General features: G+C 40.1%; 1 protein-coding gene across 2 annotated transcripts in view; it reads left to right on the top strand.

Moving 5' to 3' along the window:
* Positions 1-20540, top strand: part of LOC126293698 (serine/threonine-protein kinase 11-interacting protein) — a 182219-nt gene that overhangs the window by 102080 nt on the left and 59599 nt on the right. The window contains exons 13-15 of one of the 2 annotated variants that reach the window (XM_049987004.1): positions 7076-7232; positions 13514-13650; positions 18130-18288. In XM_049987004.1, the coding sequence (XP_049842961.1) occupies positions 7076-7232; positions 13514-13650; positions 18130-18288 (453 nt within the window). Of the gene's footprint in view, positions 1-7045; positions 7233-13513; positions 13651-18129; positions 18289-20540 lie in introns of both variants that reach the window. The other variant, XM_049987003.1, reaches the window with a different exon arrangement.

The raw sequence follows: 20540 nt of genomic DNA, 5'->3' as shown, positions 1-20540 counted from the left end.
AATTATAAAACTTATTTTATTTTACCATGTTTCAGTGTTGAATTATCAATTATGTTTGTATTCCATTGTGGATGTTGAGTAGAGTCTATGGGTTAATATACATAATATACATATTTATGGTAAATTACTGCAGTTGACATATGCGCGCAAAACTTTTCAAAAAAATTAAGTGATTCACTTTCTAATTTGTTGCTGAAAATTTTTTCTATTTCGCTTTTATATTGTACAAAAATTTCCAGTTCCTACTTTAAAACCACTATATGTGACTTTTGGAAGCCATGGAGAATCATAAAATCTTTTGTGTTTTTGAGTGCGTGTCCAGTGCTTTGTATGCATGTAGCTATTGCTGATTTTGTAAATTTGTTATGTGTGTAACAGTTAATGTGATCATTGTATCTTCTTTGAAAGTTTGGCCAGAGTGTCCTAAATCGAGCAAGTTTTACAAGAGAATTTGCTTGTTCCTGAGCCTGAGAAAGGTGTGGACTAATTTCTGTTATAGTTTGTTGTTTTTGGAGAAAGATATGTTCACTATATGTGACCACGAGGATTTGGTACTTTTTGGAAAATGTTAAAAGTATGGTGGCCATACATTTAATTGTGTTATTTGTTCCTTGTAAAGAACCCGGAATTTATTTTTTATTTGTTTCTGAATTTTATCTATCACTGATCTGGGGAAGTCATTAGCCACAGCATTTTTCTTAATGTTGTCTGACTTTTCTCTCTGATCTCTTTGTTCATTGGGATTTTGTTCGCTCTGTGAAATTTATTTCCTGCTTTAGGTGGCATATGAAAATGCCTGCTATTGTGCCATATGTGGATGGGCTCATGGCTAGTCCATGTCGTTGTTGATAAACATTACCATTGAGCAGAGTAATTGTAGTTGAGAATTAGGTCAACTAACTGTAAATTAAATAATATCAGCTTGTGAACACTAGTAAGTTGTTCTTTATTACTAAAATGGCTTTTTAGAAGGATATTGGAATAGAGGTTTGATATGTCTAAAACTAATAGCAATGGAGATACTATCGAAGATAGTGCTGCCAAAGTTGAGTTAATAAACACAGCCTTCCGAAATGCCTTCACAAAAGAATACGAAGTAAATATTCCGGAATTCGAATCAAGAATAGTACATATCCTCGGAGTAGTGAAGCGACTTAAATCACTAAATAAAAGCAAGTCTTCTGCTCCAGACTGTATACCAATTAGGTTCCTTTCAGAATATGCTGATGCAATGGCTCCATACTTAATACTCATATACAACCATTCGCTCTACGAAAGATCCGTACCCAAAGACTGGCAAGTTGCACAGGTCACACCAGTATTCAATGAAGGAAGTAGGAGTAATCCACTAAATTACAGGCCCATATCATTAAGATCGATACACAGCAGTATTTTGGAAAATATAGTGTATTTGGAACATATATTGTATTACCTCGAAGAAGAGAACAGTCTATTGACACACAGTCATCACAGATTTAGAAAACATCATTCTTGTGAAACACAACTAGCTCTTTACTTGCACGAAGTGTTGAGTGCGATTGACAAGGGGTTTCAAATTGATTCTGTATTTCTCTATTTGCGGAAGGCTTTTGACACTGTACCACACAAGCGGGTTGTAGTGAAATTGCGTAGCTATGGAATATCATTTCAGTTATGTGACTGGATTCGTGATTTGTCAGAGAGGTCACAGTTCATAGTAACTGACAGAAAGTCATCGAGTAAAACAGAAGTGATTTCTGGCATTCCCCAAGGCAGCGTTACAGGCCCTTTGCTGTTCCTTATCTGTATAAATGATTTAGCAGACAATCTGAGCAGCCATCTTAGGTTGTTTGCAGATGATGCTGTCATTTATCGACTAGTAAAGTCATGAGAAGACCAAAACAAATCGCAAAACGATTTAGAAAAGGTATCTGTATGATGCGAAAATTGGCAATTGACCCTAAGTAACGAAAATTGTGAGGTCATCCACGAGTGCTAAAAGGAACCCATTAAACTTCGGTTACATGATAAATCAGTCAAATCTAAATGCTGTAAATTCAACTAAATTCCTAGGAATTACAATTGCGAACAACTTAAATTGGAAGGAACACACAGAAAATGTCGTGGAAAGGCAAACCAAAGACTGCATTTTATTCGCAGGACACTTAGAAAATGTAATAGACCTGCTAAGGAGACTGCCTACACTACACTTGTCCTTTCTCTCTTAGAATACTGCTGCGCAGTGTGGAATCTTTACCAGATTTGATTGACAGAGTACATCAATAAACTTCAAAGAGGGACAGCACATTTTGTATTATCCCAAAATAGGGGAGAAAGTGTCACTGAAATGATACAGAATTTGGGCTGGACATCATTAAAACAAAGGTGTTTTTCATTGCGCAGCAATATTCTCACGAAATTCCAATCACCAACTTTCTCCTCCGAATGCAAAAATATTTTGTTGGCAGCGACCTACATAGGGACAAACTATCACCACGCTAAAATAAGGGAAATCAGAGCTCATACTGACAGATGTAGGTGTTCCTTCTTTCTGCGCACTAAACGAGATCTGAATAATAGAGAATTGTAAAGGTGGTTCGATGAACCCTCTGAGAGACACTTAAATGTGATTTGCAGAGTATCCATGTAGATGTAGGTGTAGAGAACTAAACTCTATCTGAACTGGCCTCGAAGGCCCAACGCTACTGATCGACCTCCATTTTCCCGTCATCTTCACCGGCTCTCCCGGCCGTTGGCAGCTTTTGTGATCGAAGCCGTCTCCTCTCAATCAAGTGGTTTCTCTATTTGCTTCATGAGGGCTGAGTACACACTGCACAGTGCTCGGCGGGTGCAGACGGCGTTCCTTCCAGATGCTATCCGACCCCGACGGCACTTAACTCTGATGGCCTGATGGGAACCAGTGCTACCTTTGAGGCAACGCAAAAAAATGACATTGGTGTGTTTGTGATATCTGTTGATATAAAATGGGCACAACCTGGAATGTTAATTTCTGCTATTTCAGTGACCAGTATGGTACTGTTTTTTACAGTATATGTTGTTTCATATGTGAAATACTCTTAGGAACTAATTTCACTTTAATACACACAGTAAGAGTCCAAACAGTGTAAAATTCAAACAATATCGGAATAAGAAAGAAGTGAACAGTGTTAAAAACACACTTAGATTCTACAGCAGAGTAGTAAACAACATATTGCCATCAATGACAGAGAGGTAAACCTGTTTAAGGTTTAAAATATAATGCAGAAGAAAACCTGCCAGACGATACACAGAAACAGTTCATAGGGGCAATGAAGAATACGACAGACATTGTAAAACTAAATGACAGTGAAAAATCTGCCATACGTTACATACTGCACAAAGTCTTAAAAAAATACCTCTAAAATTCTTCTTGCAAAGGAACATAATACAGCCAAACAGAAATCCAACAAAGCAGTCAAAGCAAATACATTTCTTACTGAAAGAATATGAAAAGAAATACGTCATCTGTACAGATCCTAAAGCCTCCATATTAAGATGCGAACCTAATGTACATGAGAAAGGTTATACAGTGAGATATTTAGTTAACGGTACGAACAGCCCCACGTACAAACTTATCTCACATACTCAGTCAGTTCCTAAAAAGAAGTTCACGTATGAAACAACAAGTAATTTAAAAAAACAGTATTCACTAGTCACTGAAATAAAAGAAATAAACATTTAAGATGCTGCCCGTTTTATATTGCTAGATATCGCAAACCTGCCAACGGCCTCGCTGCAGTGATAACACCGGTTCCTGTCAGATCACCGATGTGAAGCACTGCCAGCTGAGGACGACACTGCAGACGGTCCGCCGGGCTTTCGAGACCTGTTTCGACGCAATTTAGTTTTACTTTTAGACATCACAAACCTATATTCCAATATCCCTGTTAAAGAAGCCATTGCAGTAATAAAGAACAACATACTCACTAGTCACTGAAATAAAAGAAATAAACATTTCAGATGCTTCCCATTTTATATTGCTAGATATCACCAACCTGCCAACAAAAGTGTTCACAATTTGAATTATTGAGTTCACAGAGTTAATTGAACTAAATCCCAGCTTCAGTTACTTTGCATTCAGTGGTAATGTTTATGAGTGATGACATGGAGTAGCTGTGGGCTCATACGCATCTGGCTCGATAGCGGACTTTTTCGTACACCACCTAGAACATAAAATATTCAGCAGACAAGACACTTCTTCCAAAACACAGTGTACTTCAAGAGATATCTAGATGATACCTTAATTTTAGTCATAGGAAACACCATTGACACCAGTAACATCATAAATCATTTAATAATATAAACAAGAAAGGAAATTTCACAGCTGGATAAAAAAAAAAGCATTAATTTTCTAGGTTTGTGCATAGAAAACCATAAGAGCAGGCACAATTTCAAGATATACAGAAAAGAGCCAACTTGCAGCTACACAATCCCTGAGCATCACATCACTCAGATGTACACAAGAAAGCTGCATACAGAACGACAGGGCACAAAGCGAACAAAATCCCAATGAACACAGAGATCAGCAAGAAAAATGAGACATCAGATGTGGCTAATGACTTACCCAGCTGAGTGACAGATAAAATGCAGACAAAAATAAAAAAATAAATACCTGGTCCTCTACTTTCCCAAAAAGTAGCAAACCTACTTAGATCACATGAAGTGAACAAACTACAACAGAAATTCGTCTACGCCTTAAATAATTAAAAAAAGATAAATATTCTCAGTATTATACAGACTATCATGTAAAATTTGCTCAAGCTGCTGCATAGGATAAACTGGCAGGAACTTTCAAATAATATGCAATGAATGCATCAACTGTTACACGTGTAACAAATTTACAAAATCAGCAATAGCTACACACATAAAAAGCACTGGACACCCATTCAAAAACAGAAGAAAATCTTAAGATTCTCAAGCGCTTCCAAAAATCACATACAGTGGATTTAATTGACGAACTGGAAATGTTTGTACATCACATAGGGCAAAGAGAAAAGATTCTCAACTACAAACTAGATAGTTAATAAGTTAATGTTTTGTATTGCAGATCTAGAATCTGACCGATATTCTTCAATGCCATGTTTCATTCGTTGCTCATTGAGTTAGAAATCTGTATGCAACAGGGAGAATGGAAAGTTGTCTACAATTGTTAGCGTCAGTTCTGTCACCCTTCTTCCGTTTCTCTCTTACTGGCTGCCGTAACCGAGCTACAACTTCAGCTATGCGCCTCCTCCAGGAGTTTGTGTTTCCTACTTACCTCTGTCACTTTTCTTTCCTCTCTTCTTGGATCTGTTTTGACTTGGAGACCTACCCACTACTTAATTTTGTTCTGCCAGTTCTGTCACCAGTTTCTGGCTTATTTGTTCCAGTTTCTGGGAGATCTTCACGCACTTTTGTGAATCGGTCAGATTTCCATTTTAATTGTTCAAAACATTTTATAACTTTTTGTTTTATTTGCTCAGATTCATTCTTTCTACACACTCTTATATTTCTGTGTTGCATCTTGATTGAAATGTTTCTACTCTCGTCAAGCTTTGTAATATCTTCCCAACAATTTTTTTCCCCTTCTCCCAATTTCTCTCTTTTCTTTCATCAGTCCCAAAATTAGCATTTCTCACGGATTTTTACTTTTGTAGTCTTGCTCTGGTAGCTGCTTTTTCCCCTCTCCATTAAGTTTAATGTTTGTTAGAGTTTACATTTTCCTTCTTACTCACTGATTTTGATGTCATATAAAATATCCCATTTTGGGAGATGACGGTGGCCGTTTGTGTGAGCCTACGTAGAAATGCAACTGTCCTGCTCGACACCTCCTCTGCTTGACGAGTACCATATTTACTCGAATTTAAGCCGAACCTGATAAATGAGACTCGAAATTAAGGAAAAAAAAAATTATCGAATCTGAGCCGCATCTGAAATTTGAGACACGAAATTCAAGGGGAGAGAGAAGTTTTAGACCACACCTCCAAATCGAAACAAAGTTGGTCCATTGTAATACGAGACTCAATTTAGGTCGAATGAATGACGATACAGCTACAGTAGTTTGGTTCCAGTCGTAAGCTTAGCAGTTAAGATTTACCAGGTAGACATTGCTGTGCGTCAGGCGCCCCATCCGTATTTGTACGGGTACCCTTCCTTTTTCACGTGATTTGAAGTGATTGCTTATTTTTCTTTGATCTGATAAGTGCCATTCTCTTTGGTATAGGTTTTTACGTCACTCTAAGCTGAAAATGCACTACTGTACTGTGTCATGCATTGTTTGTCACATTCTGATAATGAGTGTTACGACCTGGCGCCGCTCGCGGCATGACTTCCTTCTGTGCACACTACCGCCGCTTACACACACACACACACACACACACACACACACACACACAAAAAGAGAGAGAGAGAGAGAGAGAGAGAGAGAGAGAGAGAGAGAGAGAGAGAGGAATAGAGGAATCGTCTCATTAGCGTAACAATGGGAAGAGACTGCTATTTGTTATTACTTACACTGCTTCTTTCTTTGATAATGCTCAACACGAACCAAATAATAGACTGCGTATGATAGAAGATGTTCTGAATGAGCGTTTAGTGAAAATTTTTCCCCGTTTGAAAATCTTTGCAGACGCCTCTTTAGTGCATTACATTCCACACAGAAATTAGAGTCATCTTAGATTTAAAAATCTAGTCAGTTGCCGTGCTTCATTTCTGACTGTATCGCTATTCAGCATCAGAATAATACGAATATAAACATGACGTGATATGTATATTCTTCCACGTTTGCTGTTGTCTCACTCTTAGTTTCGTAGTTTATTAGGCAGACAGGATTTAAATGAGATAGCAGCAAACATGAAAGAATTTTTCAGAACTTTCACTTACTTTGCACTCGACTCTAAGCCGCAGGCGGTTTTTTGTATTACAAAAACCGGAAAAAAAAGTGTGGCTTAGATTCGAGTAAATACGGGCGACGTGTCGTAATATGTATAGTCACTATTATTCTGTCCCGATTTTCCAGTGTCCGACGGATAAGTTTTACACCAATCTTTAGTACCGAGCGCTGACCACTCGACCCTCGCAGGTTCGGCGGCCTCACTGGACGCGCTGGGGGAGCCGTCTGCGAGTGCAGCGCCTTCGGGCAGCGGCAGCGGGGGTCCGCGGCGCTGTGAGAGCGACATCGAGATCATCAGCAACCCCAGCCAGAGCAGCATTGAAGTCCTGGACGGCAGCGGAGCCAGGTGGGACCACGACCTATCTCTCGCAATTGGTGACCGTGCTTTTTGTGGCGTGCTTAAATCGGCAATGTATTTCTAGGAGACTTGACAAAACCTCACTTATCTGAGACTATTTTTTGGTAAAAGCCTTACCTGTCTTAACAGTCTTTTTGAGCGCTTTTCTCACAAATACGCAGTGTTAGTTCACAATTCTGTTGGAGTATTAGTTGACAATTCTCTGTAGAGCACAGGATTAATTACTTTCACTTGAAGACCCGAAACATCCTAATTGCTTACTTACTGATCATTTAGTGATAATATATTTGGCAGTATCAGTGAAAATATTTTTCTGAAAAATGTCATATTACCACCTTAAGCTGCTGCTAAAATAGTTTATTTATGCAGTTTCAGTTGTTTGACCTTCATCAGGTTCATAAGTATTTGGTATTAGGCAAAATATAAAATAATTAGCATCGAAGGATAAAACCGTGAATAATACACTGTCATCTTATCGTAGTAGAAATTACATCATGAATGTATTTTATATTACCGTAAGATGAAGATGTTGTGGTCTACAGTCCCAAGACTCATCTGATGCAGCACTCGATGATGCTCTACTTTGTCTGAGCCTCATCATCCCCAAATGACTACCGCAACCTACCTCCTTCTGAATCTGCTCGTTGTATTCATCTCTTAGCCCTCTTAGTCTCTCTCTACTATCTCCCCCCACCACCACCACCCCTCCCCCTCCCGCGGGCTCTCTCTCTCTCTCTCTCACACACACACACACACACACACACACACACACACACACACACACACACACAAAATCCGTTAAATCCCTTGATGTCTCAAAGTATGTCCTACAATTTATACACATAAAATTAATATTTACACATATTTTTTAGGTATCTTACATTAGTTTTATATATCCATGTAATTTTCTTATAGTACTGAACAATTCTGGATTTCATATTATAATTTTTTCCTTGTGTGTTACACTGCAGGCTACTTTAATTACACTATGTGTTTTAATTCAGATAGTCCATTACTGTGTAATAACTTTTATTCAATAAAAAAAATTTTAGTTTTGTTTTGAACTTTCCAATTGTGTCAATATCTTTTATATTTTGGGGTAATTTATTATATAACTTAACGCCACTGTACAACAAGCTCTGCTGAGTTTTAACTTTATTTTTCCTCTCTAGGTGCAAATTGTATTCGTTTCTAGTTTCATAGCTGTGTACTATATTAAAAACAAAGATTCCAAGACGTACCAAGTGGGAAAGCACCGGTAGACAGGCACAATAAAATAACACACACACAAAATTTCTAGCTTTCGCAACCAACGGTTGCTTCTTCAGGAAAGGGGGAAGGAGAGGGAAAGACGAAAGGATGTGGGTTTTAAGGGAGAGATAACCGCTGCTATAAAATCCACTGTAAAAGTTTTTAGGTTATGGTTTGGAAGTAAATTACGTATTATTATAATTGGGCAGGATAAAATGTGGTGGATTACGGAAAAAGGGAAGATGAATACAAAGTGAAGCTACTTGTACAAACAAAAAGAGAAAGTAAGATGATAGAAAAGATTTCGAAATGCAACAGAGACAGTAACAAACGTAATTGTTGGGTTCAAATTAATGATGTAAATAAAATAGAAAGAAACTTCCACATGGGAAAAATATATTAAAAACAAAGATTCCAAGGCTTACCAAGCGGGAAAGCGCCGGTAGACAGGCACAATAAAATAACACACAAACACACACACACAAAATTTCGAGCTTTCGCAACCGGCGGCTGCTTCGTCAGGAAAGAGCAGCCGCTGGTTGCAAAAGCTCGAAATTTTGTGTGTGTGGTATTTGTGTGTTATTTTATTGTGCCTGTCTACCGGCGCTTACCCGCTTGGTAAGTCTTGAAATCTTTGTTTTCAGTGAGCCCTACTGCCACTCTTGGTTATTATACGAATTGCTCTATCTCTTTGTTAGTATTAGTTTCAAGGTTCTTTAACATGATGTTAATGTCGCCAGTTGGCGTCCTGTATAGACAAATTATAGCAATTTTTTCATCCGTGATTTCAATTCCATTTACCTCAATATATTTTTCTATGGATAATTTTTCTACATAAGGATATACAGTTAACATTTATGCTATTTTTAACATTAATGCAACTACCACCATTATTATAGAATTTTTGACAAAAATTACTAACCAATACAAAATTTGGAATACATATCATATGAAGTTTCTCTTTGTCAAGCCAATGTTCAATAAAACATAATACAGAAGAATTTCTCATGACATTTCCTAACAACATATGAAATTCATATACTTAGTTGGATAGCGATTGTACATTTTGATGAAATACCCTCAGGTTTGGAGTTAAACATGAGTTCTGGAACTTACTGTTCTTAGTACTTATATTTATATTGGAAATTCTGCCTTGAAGACATTTTTTTATTTTCTATTTTCACGTTTGAATTTTCATCCCCTTCACATGGTATCAGTTTCCCTTGTTCTTAATGATTTTACAGATGTCTGTAATCATTTTACTGAAATTCATTGGGCCTAGTCTGTTTAAATGCATGCCATCCTTTCTCAATCATTTGTCACTTAAAAATTTGTTGGAGTCAATGAATATTGTGCCGAGTTCGTTACGCTGTTCCCTGATAGCACTGTTTATGTTGCTTATATAAGAACTGCTTACTGACCTTCTATGCAGAATTCCACTTATAACCAGTCTTGAGTTTTTGTAGAATGCTTTGGCTGAACAAATGATGTTTCTCGTCTCTCTCACAATTTTTTGCTGACTGCTGCTTCATATTGAATTCGTCCCAGAATGAATAAGAACACATTTGTAATTGGTCTCTGGATTGTTTCCATTTTTAGCTGTAGACTGTTTTGCACTTAAGAGATTTTTAAAATGTTTGTCGAGTTGATGAGGTTGGATATATTGTGTAGATTCGGTGGGTGGCAGAATGCCACTGTGGGAGGGGTGGGAAGGATAGTGGGCAGTCCGGTTCTCATTTCAGGGCACGACAAGAGGTAGTTGAAACCCTGGCGGAGAATGTAATTCAGGTGATCCAGAGAATATATTATTGATGACTAAAGTTTGTGTTACGTTTTCATCAGACTTACATAAAAAGGTTGAGAACTTATGCACCAACATAATAATAATATAGTCGACCACATACTTTCCAAATTCATCTTCCAGTCTACATCACCCGAGTTGTAATTACTACTTTAAATTGAAGAAACCAAATGATCTCTTCTACACAACATTTTAGGAGTGAACTCTCCTTACGAGTTGTAAGTTGACATTTGACGTCTTTTGCCCTCCTTAAAATGTGCGACAACTCAAACTAATCTGGCCCATTAATACTTAAGATTATGAGATTGTACTCCTTTTCAGAAGTTTCTTTACAACATTTCATTATTCTGACGGAATTATATTTTCTCCGACACATATGAGTCTCGGCATTATCTTTGAAAAAGACAGAAGCTGAAGAAATGAATTAAAATTTGTGCCCCAGACGGAATTTTGGAATACGTATTATGTTTGAGTATAATGACTTTTCTGGAGACTAGAAATCTATTACGGTATATCGATAATTTTTACTTATGGACCGTCTGACAGCAACTGAATAAAACACAATTTTCGTGCCATACGCGTTTCGCCTTTATTTTCTGCAAGGCATCATCAGTGGCAGGTTGTGTGGACAATTTCTTACATATTATGCTCCTGCTGCATTTTTGGTGTTGTTGTTCTTCTTCTTCTTATGAACGCCAATTTGCGGTTTTTTCCACATTCCACAGCACTATGCAGTGAACACTTGTTTTAATGCATTGCAGAAAATAAAGGCGAAACGCGTATGGCACTAAAATTGTGTTTTATTCAGTTGCTGTCAGACGGCCCATAAGTAAAAATTATCCATATACCATAATATTACACACAACTGAGGAAGACAGGACTACAAAAACTAGAAATCTACTCCGTAGGAATCAGCATGGGTTTCGAAAAAAACGATAGTGTGAAACCCAGCTCACACTATTCGTTCACGAGACTCGGAGGGCCGTAGACACGGGTTCCCAGGTAGATGTCGTGCTTCTCGACTTCCGCAAGGCGTTCAATACAGTTCCCCACAGTTGTTTAATGAACAAAGTAAGAGCATACGGACTATCAGACCAATTGTGTGATTGGATTGAAGAGTTCCTAGTTAACAGAATGCAGCATGTCATTCTCAATGGGGAGACGTCTTCCGAAGTAAGAGTGATTTCAGGTGTGCCACAGAGGAGTGTCGTAGGACCGTTGCTATTGACAGTATACATAAATGACCTTGTGGTTGACATCGGAAGTTCACCGAGGCTTTTTGCGGATGATGCTGTGGTATATCGAGAGATTGTAACAGTGTAAATTGTACTGAAATGCAGGAGGATCTGCAGCAAATTGAGACATGGTGCAAGGAATGGCAATTGAATCTCACTGTAGACAAGTGTAATGTGCTGCCAATACATAGAAAGAAAGATCCCTTATCAGTTAACTACAATATAGCAGGTCAGCAGCTGGAAGCAGTTAATTCCATAAATTATCTGGGAGTATGCATTAGGAGTGATTTAAAATGGAATGATCATATAAAGTTGATTGTCGGTAAAGCAGATGACAGACTGAGATTCATTGGGAGAATCCTAAGGAAATGCAATCCGAAAACAAAGGAAATAGGATACAGTACACTTATTCGCCCACTGCTTGAATACTGCTCAGCAGTGTGGGATCCGTACCAGATAAGGTTGATAGAAGAGATAGAGAAGATCCAACGGAGAGCAGTGCGCTTCGTTACAGGATCATTTAGTAATCGTGAAAGCGTTAAGGAGATGATAGATAAACTCCAGTGGAAGACTCTGCAGGACAGACGCTCAGTAGCTCGGTACAGGCTTTTGTTGAAGTTTCGAGAACAAACCTTCACCAAGAGATTAGAGCCCACACAGAGGCATACCGACAATCCTCCTTTCCACGAACAATACGAGACTGGAATAGAAGGGAGAATCGATAGAGGTACTCGAGGTACACTCCGCCACACACCGTCAGGTGGCTTGTGGAAGTACGGATGTAGATGTAGAATGTGCGTCCAGGTCTCCTGCTTGTTAGGCACAAGTTTTTCAGCTTCTACCATTATTTCACTATCCTCATTATCAACTTTCTTAGGACATCCGCACATCTCCGGGAGAAGACTGAGACCCGCAGAGTACTCACCAACGCAACCGAGCGGGGGCTTCCTTCCCTTCGGGCAGTTGATGCGACTGACGCCGCGACACACAGTGTCTGGATATTTATGCTAGATTTATATTGTTGTAGTCTGACTGCACAAATAATTTTTTGTCACGGTCTAACAACCCTACCACAACGAAGGTCTGGTGTTACTCACACTACTAAGTACTGCATTTTCGGGCAGCAACAAAGTTATTATGTGGCAGGTGTCATCAGAGCACAGTTAATAAAGACATTTCATGTAATAATGAATAAACTAGGCACTCATCTTTTCGTGTTTCCCACGCTGGTCTCGTTGTAAAATCATGGCTCAGTCGTCGAAAATCTAGGTGGTGACGATTCCAAGCTCGGATGCAAGAGGCCTAGGTTTTATTGTGCTATATTCAAAAGTTTTGTAGATGCATTTCATAAACCATTCTTGAAGATTACACTTTTGAAAGTTAGCACAATGGTGATGTAAAAAAATAATCAGCACTCCGAATTTAAGTTACACTTCCTTTTTATTGCTTTTGTTGCAGTATCACATAACACACAAAACATCACTTCACAATACAAAAGATACTTGAAAACATCTTCCTTACTATTAAAGTTCACATTTTATAAGCTGACTACGTTATGCGTCTTTCCAACATGACGTCCAAGACTTGACTTTCTCAAGGTCCGACTCTCTAACAAGAAACAACTAACAGCCACTTACGCGCCCAAAAATCAGAGTTACAAGTACGACAAAGATCATAGTGGCAAAAGAAAGAATACACATAAGAATAATATCATTGCAACATAAACATATCGATGTATCAAAGTACCTCTACATTAATGAAATCAAATCCGAACGTTGTCTCAGAAATATGTCAGCTACTTTACAGAAACACAGTAGAATATTGCTGTATCAAGAGGTTGAGTTGAGGTGCCATAATGGTTACGTAATTCGAGTACCATTACAACGGGTATGTCAATCACTAAAAAGATCGACAGCATTAAATAGTTCGGAACTGCGACACTGCTGGACGGACTGTAACGTGGCAATTGTGTGCTCTTGCAGGACACCCGGCAGGAAGCGGTCCTCGGAGGAGCGGCAGGTGGCACCCCACGGGTTCCCGGTGGTGGCGGGCCCACAGGTCGCGGCGCCTCCGCTGCTGCCGACCCTCCCGCCACCGATGACGGAGAGCAGCAGCTCGGGTAGGCGCCGGTCCCACTCTCTGGTAGCGGTTACGTTAACGTGAAACAGTTTCTCCTGTAACAACTGGATGCATCTGTGTCACATTATATTGGAATGTTTCGAGTTCTAACACTTATATGCTATTTTTAACATTGTGGAGTGTTAAAGGTATTTGAATGTAACTTAAATGTGAATAACAATTTCTGTTTTGCATAGTTTGTTTCCTAGCATGCACAATTTAAACAACATTGCACTAAGAGTTTAATGTCTTTAACACATACTTAAACAGTATGCAAACGACACAAGCCTCAGTACACTAGCTCCCACACTCTCACACACGTCCGGTTGTCATTCCCACGACTGGCAGCAAGGGAATGTGATCGTTTATTTAAATTGCTTTGGCACAACGATCTCTGCATAAATTTAACAAAATTTCCAGAATTGTAAATGACGTACTATCATTGTATTTAAAATGTACGCAACCACATAAAATGTGTGGTATACTCGGAAATATTCTGAGAGAGACAATGTAATAAGAATTTGAATTACGGTAACCTATTAAATTTCGGGAACGCGGCCGTGCAAATACTACTTCGTCCACTGATATTTCGCGTGTGTACCGTCTGGCCATCCTCGGAGTGGGTCGAGAGACTCACAGTGAGGCGCCGAATGCGGCCTCATATAGTCTGCCGTGGTGTTGCTGCACGTACGGGTCACAGATGCCAGTCGGCAGCAGAGGAGTACACTTACACATGCGCCACCTGTGGTGAGAGCGTTCGGACATTCAATTTGCTAACGGTGTACATTTGACAAACCTCAGTGACTTCTCTACAATTAATTACATATCTGGAAAGCATTTTTAGAGTGAACACATACTGCTTGTTGGTTGGCTGAAGAGCCCAACACCGTGCTAATATTGGAGGCCGAAATGCACGCGTTTAGCTCACGCAGACTGGCGTGAGGAGGGAAGAACTATACTGACGTGAGGTCTGGAAAATGACAAGGAATTAGAATTCAGAAAGAGGACGTAATTAGTTTTATACTTAACTTTAATCCATTAATGATGAACCTCGCTCTTCACGGTACATGGTTCACAATATTATCTGTTCAGCAAATGACGTAGCTGAAGGGTATGCTAAACTGTCGTCTCAGCAACTGTAAACAGTGAACCGTCCCTAGCAAAGTCGGCTGTACAACTGGGGCGAGTGCTAGGGAGTCACCCTAGAATAGACCTGCCCTGTGGCGGCACTCAGTCTGCAATTACTGATAGTGGCGACTGACGTATACTAACGGACCGCGGCCGATTTAAAGGCTACCACCTAGCAAGTGTGGTGTCTGGCGGTGACACCACAACTGTAGATCTCAGAGTACTCATCTTCCTAATGATTTCCAAAGCGGAATGTCCCATACATAAATCGCCAACTACCATTCTGCATTCAAAGTCTGTTAATTCCCATCATGTGGCTCTCCGCCAACACACTGCCCTTTCATTCCCTGTGTACCTAGCAAGTGTCATGTCTGGCGGTGACACCACATTCCTAGCACCGAAGTCACAGAGCATTCGATGTGAAATCCAGGAGACGAGGATGTGATCTGGAAGAAGAAACTGGTGCCTTCAGATCGAGAGCATTTTTGCCTTTTGTGGGTTCTGTTTCTGTGTAGAAAAGCTGTACCGTTGGCAGATGCCATGTCGAGGTGATCTTCTGGCCTCCTACAGAGATTACAGCCTTACTGAGGACTATGAAGGCAAATGTGTATCAGATTCCTTGCGAAAATTGTTATACGTCACCTGTAGGTCAGACTGTGCATCGTTCATGAGAGGTGCGTGGAACACCAAAGATACACTCGCTTAGTACAACCAGACAAATCAGCTGTGGCTGAATATTGTATAGGTACTGGTGATTCGGTGAACAACAGTGACGTGAAGATTTTAGCACCCTCTCCTTCCATTTGGGCTTCTACATTCGAGGAAGCCGTACAGATTCAATTGTCCGATAACTTAATAAATTGAGATAACAGTTTTGATTTGGATAAGGAATCCAACTCTCATTGTAAATAAATTCCAGAGAAGTCATTTAATTAAATTGCAGAGAAATCATTTAATTAAATTGTAGGGAAGTCATTGTCTTATCGCCACTGAATGGATGTCAATATTGTAACAATACAAGTAAAGATAGATGTAACTAAACTTGAATAGTGTATTGGCCTCTATTGGTTACGGTAGAGAGAGCGATCTTTCGGTCCTGTCTGTATATTTATATATAATATTGTAAACAAAATAGAAAGAAACTTCCACATGGGAAAAATATATTAAAAACAAAGATTCCAAGACTTACCAAGCGGGAAAGTGCTGGTAGATAGGCACAATGAATAAAACACAAACACACACACACAGAATTTGTGCTTTTGCAACCGGCGGCTGCTTCGTCAGGAAAGAGGGAAGGAAAAGGAAAGATGAAAGGATGTGGGTTTTAAGGGAGAGGGTAAGGAGTCATTCCAATCCCGGGAGCGGAAAGACTTACCTTAGGGGGAAAAAGGATAGGTATATGCTCGCGCGCGCGCACACACACACACACACACACACACACGCATATCCATCCATACGCATATCCATCCAAGGTGCCCCAGGTGTCTGTGTATGTATGGATGGATATGCGTGTGTGTGTGTGTGTGTGTGTGTGTGTGTGTGTGCGCGTGTGCGCGTGTGCGTGTGTGTGTGTGTGTGTGTGTGTGTGTGTGTGTGTGTGTGCGCGTGTGCGCGCGCGCGCGAGCGTATACCTATCCTTTTTTCCCCCTAAGTTAAGTCTTTCCGCTCCCGGGATTGGAATGACTCCTTACCCTCTCCCTTAAAACCCACATCCTTCCATCTTTCCTTTTCCTTCCCTCTTTCCTGACGAAGCAGCCGCCGGTTGCGAAAGCTCAAATTCTGTGTGTGTGTTTGTGTTTTATTCATTGTGCCTATCTACCAGCGCTTTCCCGCTTGGTAAGTCTTGGAATCTTTGTTTTTAATAATATATATATATATATATATATATATATATATAATATTGCTCGAATAAAGGCTGGGCGAGTGTAAAGCTATCGTTTAAAATGCACGCCATGCAATTTGTTACGATTTGGTCAGTCATAATAATAATAACATTCTTTTGGATAGAATTAAAATATAACAGCGATACCTGTTTAGTGTTATTGGAAATAATATGTAGTAAATTAAAGAGTAAGGTAGCCGATCCTATAAGAAGAGGTAAAATAGGGCATTGAGGTGTTTTGCTTTATATCGACGAAGCCGATGGTACGGCCTCATTTTTTTCGTTTACTCTTAGGAATAAACAAGTAAAGAAGTGCTACTTGTGTGTAGTGAAAACATATAGGGGCGAGTTTAAATAACTACAGTATACAATCAGAGTAACAAAAGGACATTTAGTTACATGAAATCGCAGATAGCGCAGTGTGGTCATTAAATTGAGTACGCCTACAGGGCGGTCAATCTATACGCATCTCACAAGGGACACTTTATTCAGACCTTTTTTTTAAAAAAAAAAAAATTGTGTTGCGGAGATCGGGCTCCAAGCTATGAAAAGGAGAAAAACTGTATCATTATCATTTACTATTGGTGTCGAGCAACCGAAACTGTTCATCAAAGGGTTTTGGTGGATCTTGGGAGTTAGGCTTCAGGGACTCACATACACATGTGAAATAAACTGTAACATTTCTTATCGTTGTATGAAGCCTTTATAGACGGTAATTATGACAATTGGTTTGAAGGGATCTCATTACGAGTTAAGTTTTGGGGACCTGGTCAAGAGGCTATAGTTCGTAGATCCTAACTACTGCAGCTATTCTGGAATCAGGTGCTACCGTGACCGTTGTGTGTTGTCAATGACTTAAGGTTACCATATCTCACGCTCTAAGATCGACGCACATTTCCACTTGGTATAACGGTGCCTCGCGGCAACAACGGCAACGCTGATGACGAAGGAAGGTATGGTAGAGTGTCACATGTGTATGTGTACCTCTTCACCACCGACTGGCACCGATGACCCACACACGCAATAATACCGCAGTAGACTGTACGAAGCCACTCTCGGCAGATCATCGTCAGTTTCGCGACTCACTCTGAGGACGGCTGCACATTGGGGGGGGCCAAAATATCAGTGGAGGTAGTAGTATTTGCGCGGCTGTGTGCCCAAAATTTAATGGACGGAATTAGGACAAAGTGCTATTGACCATGTGTAGCAGAATGCACATTTGAAAGTGCATTGTTAAATATTATTCAAGTATCAAAGTCCTTCACCAGGTGAAGAAGAAAACACACACACACACACACACACACACACACACACACACACCACTGCACACCGCACACGTAAGTCATGGGCTGATGATCTCGAATGAGGTAAAATAAAATGCACGATGCTTTAATTAGTGTAGTAATGCTAATCAGTTGTAAATGTGAAACCTCGTGCTCGCCTGCTGAGAGACACGGCAGAGTTCTGCAGATTCGCTGACTGACAGTGTGTGCACGGCTTACGAGGGCCGCGCCCCCGCCTCTGCACCCGCCCCCGCTGCCGCTGCCGCTGCCGCTGCCGCCCTCACTGCGTCTCTACAGGCTACTGGGCCCGGACCTCAGGTGGCAGAGCCCGCGGCCAGCCCTCCAGGTGCTGCACTGCCTCACTTCACCTAACATACAGCTCTCTCTCTCTCTCTCTCTCTCTCTCTCTCTCTCTCACTTCCTCTGCCTCTCTCCCTTTCGGTGCCCTCTTCAATTTTTTTATGCTTGTAGGATTTGAAGCTCATTGCCCAACTGTCAGTTCTCTAAAGTGATGTGATGCAGTTCTCAAAAAATTGTCTTTGAAGGTTAGAACAGTTCTCTGCCCTGTGACTGTAGGCTTTCCCGGCGTAAACTGTCGGTGAAGGTTTCTCGGGTCTCCAACCAGGTGATAGCATTGATATCTCGCAACATTTCGGGCAGTGTCATACTATCCATCTTCTTGCGAAGTTTTCACCAGAAGATGGGTGGTATGACACTGCCCGAAATGTCGTGAGATATCGACGCTATCACCCGGTTGGAGACCTGAGAAACCTTCGTCGACAGTTCTCTGCACTGTTAATCTACTGTCGGCACCTGAGTGTTTAGCGTAGCAGTGCCGTGATGTAAAGCCTCCGGTTGAGTTCTTTAATTTTCCCAAATTTTGTACTTATCAACAAATAGTAATGTTAACTAAAATGTTGTCATAATGTATAATAAAAAAACACATTTTTATTTTTAATTACTAATTGCAGGAAATTGCCAGTATTGGCAGTAAATTAAAATTTGATGCTCAAATTCGAAATGTCAAAAAAGTATTTTCCCAGAAATTGAACAGTATTAATGTTGTACGTATATGCAATTAGCTGTTTCTATCAGATTTTTTGTTACAAGTCGCAAACAAAGCATTTCCATTTGAGGGCACTTTGCGACACGAACGCAACATAGCACAAAGCTGGTGCCAGTATGAAACCTCCAACATTGGCGAGGGATTAGTGGGACATTCGCTGTAAGTACAGTAAATAAGTACAGTAAATGTGCAAATGCAAACTACGTTGACCTTATTACCGAAAGCATCCAGACTAGACCAATGTGCTGTTATTATTGTCTCGGCTGCTGAACAACAGACGTCAGTGACGTCCGTCGGAGAATGAGGAATGTGGACGAGGTCGAATGTCGTCAAAAACCACCGCTGTGGAATCGCCTGTGACGAGAGTTCCTGTGCTTCACGATAACGCACTTCTCCGTATCACAAATGCCGTCGTGCAGAAGTTATGCCGACTCGAGTGGGAGACACTCGAGCACTCGCCCTGTAGTCCCATTCTCTCCCCTGTGTGATTGTCATACGTCGGGTTCCTTTAAAAAGGAGGACTCGAAGGGTCAGCGATTACTGCCAGTCGAGAATGTGCAGCAGGCATTTACGGTGGTTTGCCAAACGGGTGTCTTCAGCCAGATGCATTGGTGGGACGATTGTCTGCGTGATCTCAGTGACTTTCCCGTTTAGCATACCGATTGTGGACAGCACAGTCTTTGAATGGAAACTTTTTTATTTCCCCTTATATTTTTGTACACCCGGCTATTAAAAATAAAAAGGTCCTTTTTAATTAAAAAAATTAATTGAATACTTTTGTAATTAACATTAATAGGTGCTATTAAAAACAAAATTTAAGTAAATGTAAAAAAAAAAATTGTGCTACTTGCAAGAATCAAACTGGCAACTTTACGATCGCGAGACTTCAGTGCTGCAGACTCAGCTACCGACAGATGTTATAAGCATGTTACACTTAATAATGCCCCTAAACCTTCTAATCAGAAAAGATGATTTTTCTCGAGGGTTTTTTGTTATTATTATTGTGTCGTATACCCTCTGAAAGCTGAAGCATGACACTTTCCTTAAGATTCATGAAAGTATAAATAAAATTGGAGAGGGCAGAGCAATTCTCTGAGAAAGTCTGTCAATTTTCGTCTGTTTATTGAGATGCTAAAATAATGTTGTGACTGATGAAGATTTCTTATAAACTGTTGCAGTTTTCGTTAGGCTATGTTTTCATTATGACGGAACACACGTGTGAACTTACTCCCTGTACAAATGGGAAAATTGAATATTTTCATTTTATGGCATGTATGTCATTTAGCTGTAAATGTTGCATTTGTTGTTAGAAAAACTTAAAGACACCTTTGAAGAATAGAGAAGCGCTTGTATGAATATTAAGAGATCACATGGAAAGGCACTAGATCAAGAGAAGACTTTTGACAATATTGAGTGGAATAGACGGAGTGAAAGGTTACACAGAATTCGTATAGAGACCACCCAGCAGTTACAAGAATGTGTAAAGCGAGCAGTGGTCAAGAAGGAATCAAGGGAGGGGGGAGGGGGTTGTA

The sequence above is a fragment of the Schistocerca gregaria genome, chromosome 10 (assembly GCF_023897955.1).
Source record: "Schistocerca gregaria isolate iqSchGreg1 chromosome 10, iqSchGreg1.2, whole genome shotgun sequence".
Classification (NCBI taxonomy): Eukaryota; Metazoa; Arthropoda; class Insecta; order Orthoptera; family Acrididae; genus Schistocerca; species Schistocerca gregaria.
This window is presented reverse-complemented; position numbering and strand designations above follow the sequence as displayed.